This window comes from Dromaius novaehollandiae, chromosome 2 (genome assembly GCF_036370855.1).
Source record: "Dromaius novaehollandiae isolate bDroNov1 chromosome 2, bDroNov1.hap1, whole genome shotgun sequence".
In the NCBI taxonomy this organism is placed as follows: domain Eukaryota; kingdom Metazoa; phylum Chordata; class Aves; order Casuariiformes; family Dromaiidae; genus Dromaius; species Dromaius novaehollandiae.
The window spans coordinates 3,827,464-3,845,985 of record NC_088099.1 but is presented as its reverse complement, the minus strand read 5'-3'; the positions used below and the strand labels follow the sequence as shown (position 1 = coordinate 3,845,985).

The 18,522-nt window shown below is 47.8% G+C and overlaps 2 protein-coding genes across 2 annotated transcripts in view; one reads left to right on the top strand and one right to left on the bottom strand.

The window, feature by feature from the left end:
* Positions 1–1,681: 1,681 nt before the first annotated feature.
* LOC112980758 (5-beta-cholestane-3-alpha,7-alpha-diol 12-alpha-hydroxylase) lies at positions 1,682–3,365 on the top strand. The gene has a single exon (XM_026095887.2). The coding sequence runs from the start codon at positions 1,698–1,700 to the stop codon at positions 3,228–3,230; it is 1,533 nt and encodes a 510-aa protein (XP_025951672.2). The 5' UTR covers positions 1,682–1,697; the 3' UTR covers positions 3,231–3,365.
* Positions 3,366–5,823: 2,458 nt separating this feature from the next.
* The window catches only part of LOC135327416 (obscurin-like), a 30,477-nt gene continuing 17,778 nt past the window's right edge, over positions 5,824–18,522 (bottom strand). The window contains exons 16-26 of the mRNA XM_064505656.1: positions 17,718–17,840; positions 16,294–16,404; positions 15,989–16,156; positions 15,132–15,254; positions 12,992–13,162; positions 11,977–12,097; positions 10,991–11,230; positions 10,323–10,546; positions 9,417–9,492; positions 8,803–8,952; positions 5,824–8,666 (exon numbers count right to left, since the gene is read on the bottom strand). Of these exons, the coding sequence (XP_064361726.1) occupies positions 8,489–8,666; positions 8,803–8,952; positions 9,417–9,492; positions 10,323–10,546; positions 10,991–11,230; positions 11,977–12,097; positions 12,992–13,162; positions 15,132–15,254; positions 15,989–16,156; positions 16,294–16,404; positions 17,718–17,840 (1,685 nt within the window). The 3' untranslated portion in view covers positions 5,824–8,488. The remainder of the gene's footprint in view (positions 8,667–8,802; positions 8,953–9,416; positions 9,493–10,322; positions 10,547–10,990; positions 11,231–11,976; positions 12,098–12,991; positions 13,163–15,131; positions 15,255–15,988; positions 16,157–16,293; positions 16,405–17,717; positions 17,841–18,522) is intronic.

The following is an 18,522-nucleotide window of genomic DNA, read 5'->3' as shown; positions in this document are numbered from 1 at the left end:
TCTGCATGAGCCCGTTACACCACACAAAGTGCCCACAAAATACATTTCTAGGTAGGCGAGTGGCTGCAGAGCTGCCCATGCTGCTAAACTGATGGGAGACAGCTCAGGCACGTTGTCTACAGGGGAGGGAAAGAGCACTCTGGGACGGCTGGGCCATGGGGCATTCAAAGGAGACCTCCTAGGAGACACCCTGCCCACGGCGCAGCAGGTCACAGCATGGTCCTGCACGGCAGAAGGGATCTGCGGCATTGGTACAGCACACCAATTGCCATTTTGAGCAGGGAATGGGAAGGGGGACTAGTTTTCAGCCTGGAGGGCTCCCCGGCCCAGCTCACAAAAGCTGATGCTGGCAGAGGGACTCAGCAAAAACAAGGAGCTGGAAGGTGACGGGTGGCAGGAGTGTCCTTGGTGGCAGTCCAGATTAACACCTGACTGAAGTGATGGTGCTACTTTGGCCTGAGATATCTGGTTTATTGGTCAACTTCTGTTGTCTCTGCCTTGCATAGAGACCTTGACCTGCCTGGTATTCACTGTGATTTACCCCTGCTGCAGAAATTAGGTTTCTTTTTTGGCCAGACAATTTGAAGCCTGATGGTGATACACCAGCTAACTAAAAGATCACTCTGTAGAATTGTATTTTAAAGTGAACCAGAAGCCTTACCTCTACCAAAATCACAATTTATGCCTTAGCAGGGACTCCTCAGATAAATAACCTGCTCTATGCCTCCCTGAGATGAGCTATAAGTGAGGTCTAACACACTATAGATTAATCATGGTTAAAGTTCAGTGGTGGCTAAAATCCTAACTAGAAGGGAAGGATCCCAGGAAAGTCTGGAGGACACTGTGGGCAGAAGACACAGAAAAACAGAAGGCAAATGGGTAAAAACACAGGAGGCACAAAGAGGCAGGGGTTGGGAACTGAGAGTTTGGGGTAAAACAGATGAGGGCCGAGGCAAACGCAGTAGGACGGCTGGGAGGAGAGGGGACGGACGCAAGGGAGAGACTGGGGCTGAGAGGGCAGAGCCGGGTCTGTGATTGATTTAAACCCTCATGAACCCTGGGGAAGGTGAACCTGAGCTGTTTTGCCCTTGTACGGATTAGCAGTGCTTGCACAGCCGAGAGAGCACTTATGGGGCACTGGGTTTTGGAGAACCTCAAAATGTTGGAGATCTTCCCTTCTCTTGGGTTTTGAGACCAAATCAGTTCAGCCTAAATCCCTCTTCCTCTCCCCTGAACTCATGGCAGCATTTCCAACCTCTCGGTCTCTTATTCAGCCAGCAGCCCATAGCCTGGTATTAAGGGCAGGAATCACAGAGTGAAATTCTCTGCCCTCCCCCCTTTTTTCCAAAAAGCGAGGCTCAATGCAGATGCAGCTTTTAGCTTAGAAAAAGTAATTTAAGTTCCCGCAAAGCACAGGCTGAAACCCATCAACCTCACTCCACTCCAGTCACTCCAACATGATTGTAACGTACCTTTTACCTGACTGTACCTGCCCTTACTGTGCTCAAAAATATCTGTCTTTAGCAAAAGGAAAGGGAGGTATAAGCGGCAGAGCTCAGCAGGGGAAAGATAAATATTTGCCACCAATAGGGACTGAGGTTGTCAGCTGTGCATCAGCTTATCAGTAACCAGATGTGAATAAAGAGCCCTCTCCTGCCCCAGGCCAGGTCAAAGCCCTGGAAGGGTGCAGAGCTCCCATGGCTCTCTGCGTAACTCTTCTTTGCTCCCTGGTAGCATCACTGCTTGGTGGGCTCTACCTCCTGGGAGCGTTTCGAAGAAGGAGACCCAACGAGCCCCCTCTGGACAAGGGTCTCATCCCATGGCTGGGTTACGCACTGGATTTCAGAAAGGACAGTTCAGAGTTTCTGAAAAGGATGCAGAGAAAACACGGGGATATTTTCACAGTGCTAATTGGAGGCTATTACTTCACCTTCGTGATGGACCCCTTTTGCTTTGGTGCCATCATGAAGGAATCGCGATCCAAACTAGACTTTGAGAAGTTTGCATCTGAACTGGTCCTCCGGGTTTTTGGATACAAGACCATTGAAGTAAGCCACAAGATTATTCAGCTATCAAGCACAAAGCATCTGATGGGAGATGGACTCGTTGTCATGACACAAGCCATGATGGAGAACTTGCAGAAGCTGATGCTTTATCAGATGAACTCAGGAGAGGGGGAGCGAACGTGGCAAGAGGACAGTCTCTTCAACTACTGCTACAACATCATCTTCAGAGCTGGGTACCTGGCTTTGTACGGCAGTGAGTCACACCAAGGGGCATGTAACAAGGAGAAAGCTAATGAGCACGATCGTGTCCACTCTGATGAGCTGTTCTATGAATTTCGGAAGTACGACCGCCTCTTCCCTCGCCTGGCCTATGCCATGTTGCCTCCCAAAGACAAAATTGAAGCCGAGCGGCTCAAAAGGCTCTTCTGGAGCATGCTGTCTGTGAAGAAGAGCCGACAGAAGGACAACATCAGTGGGTGGGTAAGTGACCAAGAGCAGTCCCTAGCAGAAAATGGTGTCCCTGAGTACATGCGGGATCGTTTCATGTTTGTGCTCCTCTGGGCATCCCAAGGCAATACTGGCCCAGCTGCCTTCTGGCTCCTCTTTTATCTAATGAAGCATCCAGAAGCTATGAAGGCTGTGAAGGAAGAAGTGGATAAAGTCTCCAGGGAGAGCGGCCAGGAAGTGAAGCAAGGTAGCCCGCCGATTAACATCACTAGGGACATGTTAAACCAGATGCCTGTTCTGAACAGTGCTCTGGAGGAGACCCTGCGGCTGGCTGCAGCCCCAATCCTTATCAGAGCCGTCCTGCAGGACATGACCCTTAAGATGAGCAACGGGACCGAATACACCCTGCGCAAAGGAGACAGGGTGGCTTTGTTCCCACATGCCTCTGTGCAGATGGACCCAGAAATCCATCCCGAGCCTCACCAATTTAAATACGACCGGTTCCTAAACCCAGATGGCACCAAGAAAATTTTCTACAAGAATGGGAAAAAGCTGAAATACTTTAACATGCCTTGGGGAGCAGGGATATCCATCTGTCCCGGGCGGTTCTTTGCGACCAATGAAATGAAACTATTTGTGTTCTTATTGCTGACTTACTACGACTTGGAGCTGCTTAACGGAGAAGAGGAGATCCCGCCGATAGACATCAGCCGCTGGGGATTTGGAACGATGCAGCCTGTTCGTGACGTCCGCTTCAGATACCGGCTGCGCTTTTAATTTGAAAAGCCTCATTACGTTTGGCCTCCTGGCTTGTTTAGGAGCTGCCGGTGAAATAAACTGCACAAAACTCCTCACGCGGGTATCGGATCTGTGCAGAGCTCTTTTGTAAGAGCGGATGCTGGTATGATCTCCCTTGTTTAATAGTTATTGTAGCTTTTCTCTCTATTTCCATTGCATGTTTCACCGCTCTGTGTCTATGGTTATTGTACTGTTTTTACTCCAACTAACCTTGGGACTGTGTTATTTTGTTATCAGACTCTTAACGATGTATTGAAATGCAATGAAGCAAGCGTATTTTCCGCACAAAGCACATCCGTGGAGAATGGCATCAGCCTGCACGCTTGGGAGTTGTCTCCCTCCTCCCCACTTTTCCCCTTGTCGATCCAAAACGCCTGACTGCATTCAGAAAGCCACTGAAAGGTCGGAGAACAATAAATACGCTCTCTGCGGACGCGAGGGTTTCATCGTGGGCTTAGCATGGTCTTGCCTGTAAACTCCTTTTGGCATCAGATTAAAATGTATTCCCCTGAGGTCCCCAGGCAGACGTCCTTCAGAGCAGAGGCAGGACCTACTGACCATGGACACCCCCACAACACACAACCCTCCCCCTCTTCCCACCTAGGAAAAGGAGAGAGCTTGCCAGTCTCGTTTGCTATGTTACTGGGAGGTAAAGGGAGTTGAAAGCATCAGTGATAACCTAAGGTACCATTTCCATGCATCCACATGGCTTAAGATGTGGACAGCTGGGGACACCAGCGCGCATCGTCCCCGCTTCCCGTTGGCCCCTCTCTCCCCCAGCATGCTCCGGCAGCGGAGCAGCCCGCAATGGCCCGGGGGGGCTGTGGAAGTCGGGGAGTGGTGGGAAGGGTGGTGGAGGAGACGACAGGACTGGGGCAGGAGCGAGGACCATAACAACCTCAACCCCTCGTGGGCTGCAGCCACAGCTATCTCTGGGCCCCAAAACATCCCTGCTTTATGCACCTATGACGGCCGGTCCAATAAAAGATAAAACTTCGCCCTGTGAACCTTGCTTTGCTTTTTCCCTTCAGCGGTCAAAGCTCTGACAACAACAACCCTTACGAGAGTTAAAGCACAGCCTTGCCAGGGGACAGCAGATTGATTTTATCCCGATGCTAACCTTGGACTTTGGCGATTACATATGACCGAGGAGCCCAACTCAAACATTTTCAGACGTGTCAAAACATCAAAGCCAAATTTGGCTTTATTCTCTGGAGGCCAGAGTTATGTTGTAACTGTATCTCGAGGGCAAACTACAGGCCTTAGAGCATTGGAAAATTTGGAGAGAAGTTGTCAAGCACCTGGGGCACCACTAAGATAAATAAAAATGCCCCATTTCCCAGTAGAGTCAGACCGCAAAGCTAATGCTCTTACCAAAAACCTGGCCTGACGCTCTCACAGCAATGAGCTGGCACCCATCTGGTTATGCCGAGCGGGGCGCAGAAAGCAGAGCCGTGCTCGCGAGGCAGCACTGGTGGAGAAGATGGCTGGCCGCGATGCCTTCTGTCCCACCGCTGTCTTCAAGCATGGCTTAGCGGATGCCCTTCCTTTGGCGTTATCTTCAGTCTGTTGTGGAGGAAACAGAGGAAAATTAGATAGGGAGTAGGAAAACACACCCATGTAAGACAGGAGTGAAAGCAAGAACCCCGAGGAGTGTGGAAGCACCTTCTGGTCTTGTCTGGGGGTCCTTCAAATCCCCAGAGCTCCTGTACACCTGCTCCCAGGTGAAGCAGGCAGACGAGCCACCGCAGGCATCCAGCTGAGCCCGTTGTGCTGTTCAGTGACATGCCCCAAGCGCCCGAGCCAGCTCACCAACCTCTCCCACCACTCCGCATCGCCCAGCCACCAGCGCCGGCTGCATCGAAGCCTTCGGTGACTGCTCCAGCCTCTCACCCACCAGGAGACACAAGTGGGAGCCCCATCTGTGTCCTGGTTACACAAGGGAGGCCAAGTGCCATCCCTGCCTCAAGGCACACTTTAGTGAGCGGATTTTCTGTGTAGATGGTTTGCATGAGGGTCACCTATGGTTAAGGCCCAGTGTATATATGCTGGCATTACTCGCATGGCATAGGGTCTCTTTGCCTGGGTCGGGGTGAGTTAGACTGGGTTTAGGAAATGCCTACATTTATATATACATAATACATGCATTTTCCTTAGGCATATTGCCTGTGAGGGTGCATTAGCAGTGCACGACGGAGCCTCCCCCTCCTGGCAGCTCCCTGGGGTAAGGCCAGGAGAGGTGACCCAGAGCTGGGCGATGACCTGAAGGACTCAGGGAGCTCCAACACCACGGCTACGTGGGAACTTTTAGACTGCCGCTTTAAAGAGAACCGTTTAAACACTGTAAAGAGAACCACCCCGATACCTTTGGCAGCAGTATCCAGAGCTAGTCTCTCTTTCTCATGAGGCAGGAGCTATTTCTGGGCCATTCAGAAGCTACATTATACTATAGGAGGGTGCAGGGGTGGGTGCAATGTCACATCCCCAAAGTCTCTGGGTGATACAGAGCCATATAGTATAACAATACTGTGCAAGGATATAAAAATAATAACAAGGACAACAGGTCTGCAGAAAAATCTGGCTTTACTTCTTTCTCCGAATGGTTTATTTAGCATTAGTTAACAAAACAATATTGAGTCTATAAAGGACTTCAGACATGCTCAAATACATGCAAACATGAGAAGCAAAAATCACTTAAGTTGAGTCATACGAGAAAGGGGAGTGTCAAAGCTCCAGGTGAGTTAATCTGCAAGTGAAGTTTTATGCTTAGACAGGTTGTCCTCCAACACTGAGCTTTCCATCCCAAAGTGCTCCAGCAAGAGTAAAGAACGAGGCTGTGCCAACAGAAACCTCCTTGGATTTCTAAAATAGGTTAAATTGGAAGCAATCTGGGGTCAGGAGAAGTTTAATGGGCTGGATCTCATAACAGTGCCTTCTCCCATAACATCTCTGCCCCCCTCCCCACAGAACTGGGCATGGAGTCTGGCCCTAAAACCTTTGGTTTCTCTTCTTTCATGCATCATGAAGACAAGATAACTTTGACGTTCAAAGCTTTACAGTCTAATCCATGTCTGCTCTGCCCAGCACAGTGAAAGCTCCTCTGCTATCAGCTACCCTTTCTATACTGTACCAGAGGACTCATAATAAGGACTCTCCTCCCTCTCAACACAGCCAGATGCTGCTGAGAAAGCGTCCTACCACATGCTGCTCATACGGAAAACTCAAGAAACTCAGCAGAACCAATAGATACAGCTTCCACTTCACAGAAACGCAAAGGCACACTGAGGTTGTAAGTACAAAGAAATTGCACAGCTGACTACCCACAGGAAAGGAAAGCAACGCCCAGCAGTTTCTGAAGAACACAGAGGTACATGAAACTTCAGGATGGTCTGGATTTTTCCAAAGAATCAAAACATACGGCATTTGCCAACGGCACCACTTTCACGTCTCTTGATAGCTGTGTCTGCGCAGTCCCCAGAAAATAGCAGCTGCGCCTTGAACTGCCAATGTCTCTTAGCAATAAATTTTCTGCGCATAATGAGGTCACAGTCATTATTGCATTTGATGCTTTTACCGCTGTGCAATTACGTTTAAAGCCATCCTAAAGCGAAAGCACCATCTACCCCACTTTCCTCCAATGCGCTCTTCACACAGCCTGTGAGCATCTTTGATGCCCCCCCTAGTCTCCGGGAATCTCAGCATCTAAAACCGAGGCTGACAAGGACTGAAATATACAGTTATCCATGGCCCATTACTGTCTGTGGCCTGCAAATGTGAGAACTGCACTACTACGTGGTTGAGTGCAATTGCTGGTCAGTCCCAGCCCCAATTTCTCTTTCCTCCTGTTGGCAGAAGAGGTGCTGTACATGCTATAGCAGAGCACGTACCTTCTGTCCAGATGCAGCCAGAGCGACGAGCAGCATGAACCACCTGGACTAGGCAGCTCAGAGCAGATTTCCTCTATCCGGAGATCTTCATTCAACAACAACGCAGTTGCTGCACTGAAAATTTGTAATGCACTAGGAAATTACCCTAGTAGAGGGGGGCTTTTAACACACAGGCACTTAGCAAAATGACCATAACTAGGCCTCCCCTGGGAACTTCTTTCCTAAAGGAGCCCATACACCAAGTCACAGCTTGGCAAAGCTGTTTTTTCACAGGTTTGCACATTTGCTCTTTAACATATTGCTAAGACAACAGATGCAGATAAAATAAGACAGAGGAGGAGTTGCTTTAAGATCACATGTGACAAATGCCTGTCAAAAAGAAATACCTGTCCAAAGAAAAGCAAAGCTTCATGGTTTTACAAACCACAAAGGTTGGGTGCCCATGGAGAACAGTAACTCTGCTCAAAGCCAAGCAAGCTATCGCCACTTGCAAGATTAGGAAGAGATGCAACTCAGCAGTTACTGGAAAGCCCCGTCTACAGTAACACTGTCACGCACATAACGCATAATTGCACCTCCCTTTGCAGCTTCTCCGCAGCTAGAAGGATTCTCCTCTAGCTTGGGTGGCAAAGCCCTGTTTAAGCCAGGGTCAGGCCTTGTGAGGACGGTGCTGTCTAGTTGTGTACTCGGCCAGGCAAGCGACATGCTGAGCTCAGCTGCCAATGGATGCTGGCAGAGTCCCACCACTCCAGCCTTGTGCCTGGTACTAGGCAAATATGTAGGATCACAGGATAAGTCAGGTTGGAAGTGACTTCAGGAGGCCTCCAGTCCAATCTTTTGCTCAAAGCGGGGTCAGCTATCAGCTCAGACCGTGTTGCTCAGAGCTTTATCCAGTCGGGCCTTTTCATCCAAAGCCCTTAGATACACTGCTATTCACCATCAGCTCAAAAAGAGGCAGGTGCTACACTTTGTACTACTTCCCCTTGGTGAATCTTTCTGATATTTACTCTGATTCCATCCTACAGTCTAATTATCACCTTCTCTAACTCCTCCTTGCCTCCTCCTCCTCCAGGAAGCTTGGAGCCAAGTGAGTGACACACATACTGTCAAGTTACCATCAGTCAGACGAGCCACATTAACGGTCTGTGCATTCGTTCCTACCCTGTGGCAAATGCAAGAATTAATCTGCTCACAGTTATGCTAAACTGCGTGCTCAGAGAGCTAAATGCACAACTCCAGGCAGTCACCCTAACTCAGCTGATGCACAGTAACTTGACAGTATCCTCTGGTACCAAACACTAAATGCAGAAGCGGGGAGGGAGACAATTCACCGCCGTCTTCTCATCCACTTCACTGTGCAATCATCAGGCCGTACTTGGAGCACAGCAGGCCCCTTTTCTTTTCCCGTTCCATGAGGAAATTCCTCAGTTTGGTGGTGGGAAAGGTAACCAGTGCTTGTTGTCTGTTATCCAAACCTGTCTCTTGGAGCCATGGGCTCTGAAGGCACTCTGAGGCTGACGGTCTTCCCCTAGGACAGAAAAATGTGAGAACATCAATCGAGGAGCCATGCTGGGTGAGGAAGCTCCTAAGAAACAGAGAGAAGGAAGGGGCAATAACCAAGAGCTGCATAAACTGTCCTGTTGGGAAGGGAGACGCTGCCTTACCAGGGATTTGCACACAGCGTGCTCTGGAGAAATGACACTGCCCCTCCAGAGAGACCGGCATAGCATCGCGTGAGCTTCACTTTCCCCTTCCTGGTCATTCTCAGAAATTCACAGGCTACGTCAGAGCTGACAGGGTAGTTGGCACTCAACCTAACCCAAAAGAAGAACTCATCAGCATGAAAGGCCATTCTAGAGATGCTTCTGCTTCCCAGAATTCCCACCCAGCAGTGAGAGGAAGTTCATGTCAGTGGGTTTGATGAGTTTGGCTGCTTTTCCATTTGCTGTAATTCAAATTTTCCTGTTGAAGTTGGGGCTTTTGAAATGAAGTTGAGTGAGAAACACAAGCAGCTGCTGTGTTGCAAAACAGCCTCCTTACTCTACTTTTAGAGGAAAGGAGCTATACAGGCAGCTTGTTGCTCCATCTGGAGACATCTCTGGGCCCGGGGCATCCTCACATGGGGCAGCCAGCTGCACACCCTTCATCACAGCCTTCTGTGGCCTTGCCGGGGAGAAAATACATAACTGAGGTCGAAGTATCTGAGTCAATGCATCACCCCTGGTTGAGGACTCTGCAACCGCACTTCTAAAGTGGCTCCTGTGGCAGATTGACTTACATGATGAACGCTGTGATGCCGATGGACCAGACGTCAGTCTGAGGCAGGGCTCCTTGCTCTGTCAGCAGTTCTGGAGCTAGAAAAGCAAATGTGAGTAAACTGAGCTCCGTTCTGCACTACAGCACTACGACCAGCACAAAAGCAGTAGGTACTTTTATACTTTGCTACATTCCCCAAAGGATGAAGAAAAAACCCATCTAGCACAGGGAGATGCTTGAGGTAGGACACCTCCATGGGTCATAAATGCAATGGAACTTTGAGAACATAAAACCAATGGGCACGTCTGAGCTCATTTCTAAGGGGCTTTGTATTTTGGGTTTCTTGCACCTCCTGATCTGGCTGTTTTACTACTTCCCATTTTATGTATCATGTACATTTCCCATGGGGGATGCTGAAGGCCCGGTCTCCTTCTCACTGGTAAAAAACAGATGTCTCTTCTCTCCTATCAACCACATGACACCAATGGGAATATGAGGGCTAGAGCATGAATATTGGTATGGATATGGCATATGTTCATAAGGGGTTCTGTGGCTGTCAGGGACATCCCTGACATGAGCTCTGTGGTTTGCCAGTCAAGTCTCAGGACTGCATGTCTGTGGTTCCTCCCGAGCCCCACATAGGGCAGCCAGGCAAAACGAGGACAGTGGCACTACTCCAATGAACTCAGGGCACATGGATGCCAGCCAGGGTGGTGTTGGCCATGACCTCTGGCTGTGTTCCCCATGGTCAGCAAGGGGCAAAGCTGTCACTGCCAGCCATCCCTGCAAACTCAGACTTTCAGAGGGCAGCACCTGGGAGACCTTGCTTGCTGGGACCAGCTGTAAACTGCCCAACGGCCCAGTCTGACCCTATTTACCATGGACTGCATGCAAGACCAAGGTTGCTCTGACTCAACTCTGTACTTACCCATGGTTTCAACATAGTCCATGCACTTGTCCATGGTAATAACTTTGTCTTGCGTGTAGAACTGTGCATTGCCAAAGTCCAGGAGTTTCAGCAGGTTGGGCTCAGTGATGATCATGTTTTCAGACCTGAGATCCAAGTGCAGGATGCTGTGTGCATGGAGGTACTCAACTGCACTCAGGATCTGCCACAGGTAATCTCGGATCTCCACTTCTGAGTAGGATGGCCTGGTAGAGGAAAGCGGAGAGAAACCAGAGGTGTTCTATTTGCACGCCCAAGAGCTCCAGTCTGCACCCACTGTCATCCTCCCCTGGAAGTCTAATCCCATGAGGTCCTTGCGAAACAATCTGGAGGGGAAACAAGGCTTCCTGAGTCACAGTAATCTCCTTGTTATGGGAGAGAGAGTTTCATATCAACTACTGTATGATGCTTTCAACCTCTAAACTGGATGACCCTGAATTGTCCTCTACCCCATCCAGGTAGGGAAGTGAAGCATCTTCTTGTGTCACAAGAAGTCACAAAACAAATGCACTACAAATCCAGCAACGATAGCCCACTGGAACAGATGGAAAGAGATAATCAAGTATGACAAGTGAAAACAACAGCTGCTTTACTACTGACATCAGCCCCGACCGGAAATCCTTCCCTCCAGGAGTTCCTTCATTTATTACCGTAGTGCCAAAGAATGGAGTAGTTCTGGTCCCACGCACATCTCCTGGATCAACACCAAGTGTCGTGGGCTGACATAGGCTCCCTTCAGCTGAGCTATGTTTGTGTGATGAAGCTTCCTCAGGACTTGGTACTCCAGGAGCACAGCCTGTTTGTCCTCTTGCCAGTAAGGGATGATTTTAGCAGCCAAAGTCTTGCCGCTTACTTTTTCCCTGCACTGTCGGACGATGCTGAAACGCCCCCTGGTACAAAGGAACACAAAGGCAAGTTAAACTTCTGCTACTTCTGGAAGAGCCAGGAGCTTCTGCATTTTAAAATCAACAGGATCCCACTGCATATTTTTCATCCATGCCCTATGCTGGGTTATTGCAACTATTGTCACAGTCAGCACTTCTTCCCTCTGTCTCTAAATTGTACAGCCACTTTACGCTGCAGGAGCGAGATCCTAAATCCTTTGGGAGAGAGGGAGAGAATGTGGCTCATCCTGTCTAGAGCAAGAAAACTACTCCCTGGAGGCAGCGACTTCCCTCTGCTGGTGACAGAAGGATCCCAGGTCCTTCTGGGCCTAGGTGCCTACCTTCTAGGCAGTGGAAGCTGAGTCCCAACACCACGCCTGAAACCGATAGCTGCAAAGAACGATGCGACAAGGAGAGGGGCCTTTGTTAGCCTGGGACTCACTTAGAAGGGTGTCACTAAGTGAAGGCTCACTTAGAAATATGTTAAGGGGCTTGTTGCCCAGCATACAGTGCTCAGAACAGGCCCTTCGTTCTCTCCCTGAAAATCCGCATCTGAATCCTAGAAAACCACAATGAAGACTGCTCAGCCAATGCTCTCAGGTTTGTACGTCCAATGTCCTTGCTGCTGGAGGTGCTTTCATCAAAATACCATGCCAGTAGCTGAGCAGGGCTTTTATAAAGTCACTTTTCTTAGTCCTAGCTACATGCAGCATTCCACTCCAGCTAGCTGAGCACTCAGTTAAGCTACCTACCTTTTGATCTCTGTTTGGAAGGCATAGGTTTGGTAGGTTGGGAAGGGTTCGGGTGGTGCTATTATTTCACTCTCTTCTTCAGTAGCAGTTGATGGGAAGCTCTGCATCGTAGCATGAAATTCTGCAGACAAAGTGATGGGGATTACACAGCAAAACACCTCTATGTGGAAGCTACAGCCTCTCTGAGCCATCCTCCACTACCTCTTTATGAACAAAGATAAATGCAATAGCAGAACTTTCTCCAGGCAAGTTTCCATGTTGCCTTGTACCTGTGACACCAAGTCGTATTGTAATGCAAACAGATCCTGGATGACCTGGTGTCATCACTCAAGACCATGTGAGATTGACTGTATGTTGTGTCCTATGACTACGATATCAAACCTTTCATTGCAATTGCTGACTTTTGATTCAGTTACTGGTTCTTGTCTTCTCACAAAACCAGTCATCAGTGCATGATAAGACACTGCTAAAGGAACAGAAATTTGTTTCAGCTGGGTATTTCAGGGCATCAGCTGAAACAAGTTGCTCTGGTCCTGACACACAATTCTATTTGAGTGCTCCCTGGAAATAGTAAAACATCCCCTGACATGTTAAAGCATCTGTTTGGAAATGCTGGACACATTGGCATAAAGGAATTTGACAATAGCGGCCTTGGAGGCAGAAATGTATTATTAGATGAATGCCTCAAGTAACAAGTTTCTTGTCCCAGGCCTGTTTCCTCAGGATCTCACTTCAAAACAGAGTGGTATTCAAAGGCCTAGCAAGCATGTTATCTTCAGTGCATGATCCACAGTTTCTAGATGCCTTGCATAGATATTCCTCTAATTCTGTCCAGAATTAGGAAAGAATTCACTTGTGAATAAGACAGCCAAAGAGGCCAAGGCCTCAAAACACCCCGAGCCAAGTGAAATTGGTCTTGATTCACTCCGTCTGGACTTCTGAAGCTGTATTTAAAAAGGTACAATTGTTCTGATGCAGAAAAAGCAAAATGCTTTCCAATTACTAAGTACCTTACCCATTTCATCTTGCTCATTGATCTTCACTTTGTCAGAGGGGTTGCTGTAAGGGCCCATTCCTGCTTTACTGATGCAGGCAATCCTGAAGCAGTAAACGAATCCCCTGGAGAGATTATTTGCATAGTAGCAGCAGTCTGAAATGTCCGTAGCAAGGGTCTTCCACTCCCCATCTTGGCCAAGGAAAGAGGGAAAGAGGTTAGGATGGTCATGCTGCTCTTTCTTTGTATCAACTTTATTCATGTGCCAGAAATATGGAACAGCTGTGGGATCTCTAAATGAAGGAAAAAGTGTGTTTATGGCCTACTTTTGTAGATGTTTTAACTAGCTGTGCATGTGGCAACCTCCTCTCTTCTGAAGCCAGCTGTTTTACATTTAATCAGTCCAAGGTGTGGCAATGTTGTTGCAGGGGAGTGATGCAACTTGCTTGTACAGTTTCTGTTTATCTAATTCATACCACCAATCTCAAGTATAACCACACATGAAGAACTCCAGGCAAAACCCTGACAAAAACACTGTATTTCCCCTTTGGTCCTATCTTGAATCCTGCTGAAACCATGAAGTGCAGGATTTCAGAAAAGAACCATCCATTAACATCCTCTTAGCAAACCCAATATTTGAAACTGGGGCCAAACTCACTCAACTTTTAAGAGGCTCAAGTGATTTCTCAAGAAAATAAAACTGATGGTTTGCCCTGGAGTCAGTATCCATATAAGGTGTGAGCTGGAAAATCCCTGCAAACATTTCACTCGATGCTGTGTCCCACATGTTGTCATTGGCATGGTGCTCAAGGCCGAACTCAAACTGCCTGAGAATGCCTGAGATGAAGCCCATCCTTTCATTTGAACAAACACTGAAAACAACAGTGTTATTTTCACTGCTCTTCAGTGTTTCAAGCCATAACACAGGCAATATTTCACCACCCGCAACAAAGGTGTCAAGGACTTAGCTGGGTACTAATTGAATTACGGTGTGTGCATGTGTAAGGAGCAGCAGCCATGGCTCAGAATCAGAGAGGTGTCTGCAGAGGCAGTGCATAAAAGGCCACTGTCAGATAAATGACAAGAGAAGGAACTGTTTTCTGTTTATCTTAATCCGCCTGCATATGGAAAAGCACGAGTTTGCACATTCCTGCCAAACACACAGAATGTGATTGAAGCTAGCAGATGCTGTTTCTTGTTTTTTCTTCCTAATAGGAACATCTTCCCCAAAGTCTTGCCTACAGTTATTTCAAAAGAAGTAACAATAAAGAAGACTCTGTTGGAGGACAAGTGTCTGACAGCAAGTACAGAGTAAACAGGCAGAAAGCTTCTGCCCATGCTCACGTTAATCGAGAATGAAGTGCATGTCTGTTTGGAGAATTAAAAGAAAGAACATGGAACCACTCAATCCGAATGACTGTGTATGCAGGACTGCAATAGCAATGACTGTTAGTAGTGGTATTCATAATAAGCACTGCAAAAGTGGTCCCATGAGAGAGAACAGGCTTAAGGATTTGATTCAGAGTTCACGGAATTAAATGCAAAAACATCCACTGACTTCAGCAGATTCTCGATCAAGCCTTGGAAGAGAGCATCGAAAGGATGGCATGCAGTCTTGCCAAACTTTTGTCATCTCATCCTGGCTGTTCACCCTAAACTTTCTTCATAGTCAATGGAGAAAGAAAGCATGTCTATTTAATGTAGGATGAGATGCCACCTTTCTCCACTGACTGCAAAGAAAACCTAGGTAAAGGATGATAGTGACTGCTAATCACTGCTGCTGGGTGCTATTATGTATAATGCTGTCATAACTGTAATTTGAGAGAATTACTCAGGACTGCATATTTAGCACCACCTATGCAACCATGCATATTCTTGCACAGACAGTTCACTTTCTGGTCACCGTTTCCCTGAGACTCACTTTGATTCATACCTTAGCAAAGCCTTTGTATAAGTATACATATTGCATGCAGGGCTAGCCAGGACAACATCGAACTTTTACGTGGCTAAAGCATGGTGGTGTGATTTTCATTCCTAACTCTAAACTAGAATGCTAAAATGAGAAATAGTTGTTTCTCAATAAAAAAAAAACCCAGCTGGTGGAGAGATCATACAGACTTAGACATTCTCTGTAAGGCACAAGGGCAAAGCTCTACTTTACCTTCGCTCTTGCACTGCACAGTGTAGAGGATGGGGGTGCTGGTTTCCACAGGTTTCCAGACCACCTGCACCCCATCCTTGTAGACCTCCACGATGTCAGGGGGTGGAGGGCTTGGAGGAACTTCTGTCAAGAGGAGGCACCAAAACAACTGTTATCTATAGCACCGCTGTGACATACCTGTACACCCGGCATTTTTTGTTACAGATACTCTATTTTTAAAAAATGATTCCTACTGAAACAGCAACTTAACTGTGCCTAGTTTAAGCACAGCAAGGATTTTAAAACTTGATTCTAACTGCACTGTTACTTGACTGGCTCCGAATCTAGGAGAGAGACTAAAAAGTGAAAAAGAGGGAACAAATACAGGGCAAAATGTGCCCTGCTACCAAACAGCAGGGGCTGTGGATGTGGACTAGAGCAGGCAAAGGACAAACTTTCCCCTGAATCTATCTACAGAGAGCTCAGGTGAGATACCCTACTCCCAGGGGCATTGAGGGGCCATGGAAGGGAGTCACGTTCTTCCAGGGCCAGAAGTACTGTTGTTTTCCAAACCTGGGGCAATCTTCAGCTTCCAAACCTGCTTGCCAGACTGAACTAGACCTGTTAACTCTGTTAACCTTCAGCATCTGTCTTGCTGTCCCTGCCCCTGAATGCCAGCTGCATTAGCTATCACAGTGGTCCTCCTGTTTAAAATTCACTCTGCTTCTAACTCTCAGATTCCAAGGTCTCCTAATTTCAGCTGGGTTCTCACAGCTAGCACAAGGGGGAAAACCAAAGAACAAATCCTCAAGAGCTGACCAATTCTGCATACACCACTTACCACAAGCAAAAAAAAACCTAGCTACTTCCTCTCTTACCAGCTTTTCTTATGATGCAAGAGGTGGATGCTGAGCCCAGAGAGTTGGTGGCCACGCAGGTGTAAATACCAAAATCATCAGCATTAACAGAGAGAATAGTTAGCAGCTGGAAGTTTTTGAGTGTGGCTGAGATGAGGATCCGACTGTTGCTGTGGATGGGCATCCCATCTGAAAGGCAGAGGATATGAAAACTAAGGACCGTGAAAATTTATCCTGAGGAGTCTAAAACGTTTTCCTGCATTCAGCCTCCCTCGCCCCAGCCTGTCCTGGAGGCTAGGGCCTCTCTAAAGGAGTGTCGGTGTCACCTCTGAACCAGTTGATGTGCAGGGAGGAGTGAGCCGCCGTCCGGCACGACAGAGTTACACACTGTCCTACAGCAGTAGCCTGGTCTATGAGCTCTTCGACAAATGAAGGTGCTGCAAAGAAGAGGAAGAGCAGCTATTCAGAGAGGCCAGCAGAGCTATGTTGATAATAGTTGCATGCAAAACATCAAAAAACACTTTTGATCAGTCTAAGGACATTTTGTTCATGCTCTGGCATTCATTTGACCACTGTTTTCTTGAGAATCCCCTGGACATTTAGCATACGGGCTCCACTGAAATAAAGAAGCCCCCTTCAGTCCCACGTACACAGCATGACTGCCTATACACTATGACCAAGACGGCTCTCTCTAATGTCCCAAACTTTCCTGCGGACACTAGGCACCACACTCCTCCTTTGGGAATTTTATTGCTCACTATGTATTTACCTGTTTTTGGACAGTAGGGCAGATCTGACCCTTGAAAGGGACTTGAGGAACATCTGCATTGCACCGCCCTGCTGGTACAGCTAAGGCAGCAGAGTCCCTCAGAGGAGATGAAGCGTATGCCACAGCAGGAGTTTTCTACTGGCCTAGCTTATAATATGCAGGCAAAATTGAATGATGACATCCCGAGAATGAGGGGATCAGATCAAGACAACACAGGAAGAGAGAGGAGGAGCGACAAGCTGAAGGTGGAAGGAGAAAACAGCCCTAGAGCATCAGGTTTGCTGCTGTTTCCATGGCAAAGGGAGATCTCAGGGTATCTTCTGTATCTCTGTGGGGCTGTTAATCCACAGGGCCCGGGATTAATTGTCATCCTCACAAACCCACCCTTCCCAGAGCTTGTTGGGTCTCTGCCCGAATACTGCTTGAATAAAGGGAACGCGAGTGAGACTGCAGGAATGAGGTCAAGGCAGTGGCTGGAAATGTCCACGATCCCTGACTAGCTGAAGAGAGAGACCTCGGAGGAAAAGCCAGCACTGAGCAGCCACATCTGAGGGGGGCTGCTCCCACACTGCTCACTTCACAGCTCTGTCTCCTACAGCAGCTTGTTTGGCCCTTACACGTGCACACGGGACTGGAGCTTAGGAAACTCCCCAGTATCAACTTCACAATTCCCTCCTTTGCCGTCTGGTGTTCGGACACTGAATTTCTTCTCTTTATAGCTTACAACTCAAGTTTAGTCCTCTGCATTGGCTTCCTAGAACGGCTCCAATTTGCAAGCCAGCCCACAAGAAGACAGTTTTAGCAGGGACACTAGTAATGATATAAGCAGAGGAGTCTGGCTTACTTCATACGGGTTGGTCCAGGACTATCTCAAGACAGCCATGCAGATCCTTCCTTAGCTACTGGCCTCAAGCTGCGCAGTTATATTCCTAGTGATACTGCATGATAAATTTAGCTGATGACCTAAGCAATGAAGAATACCTTTCTCCTTTGGCATGAGGCTTGAAAACTTGAATGAAGAGAGTCCCGATTTCCTCTTCAAAGATCCTTCAGCTCCTGTTAATGGTTCTTTTTCTACTGCTTCACCTCCCAGCACACCAATCTCTGTTACAAAGAAAGGAAAAGAAGGCATTCAAGTCCACTGTTCTCCCTGCAGCATACACTTACAGCAAACAGTTCTGCAGTTCACATAGAAATACTTCGGCAGTCACAGGCCTCCTTGTTAATGAGCCTTTAGTCAATCTGAAAAGTTGTGACAGCTTTTACAAACAGAAAGATGTAATGGGAGAATAGGGCACATCAAGGGGAGGCAGAGAAGTAAGGACAGATTCTATTCTCCTGACCTGAATACCATTAACTTAGGTATATATCCTGGGGTTATTTCACTGACTTCACCCAGTCTCTTAAGCTTTAAAGATCTGTCATTAAGGCCACGGTCAGAAGACAACTGCAGAAGTAACGGCAGTGTTTTATCTCCCAACCTTTGCATGTTGCTGCTGTTCTGTCAGTGGGATAGAAGCTGGAGGACTGTGTCACCCAGCCCTGCTCTGCTTTTCAGTGAATTAAGGCAGGTGAATTCAAGCCACTTCCATCAGCTCTCAGCTGACTTTGCCCTGAAGAGGGGCAGTAACAGAGAGCTAAAGCCTGAGCACAGCTGATTTCTAACCTGCCACTGCCAGTTTTGCAGTTACTGTCTAGCCATGGCATCAAATATGCTGCAGAAAATGTAAAAAGCAGGTTTAGCAGAGCCCAATTACACCAGCAGATCTGTGAAGGTACAAAATGA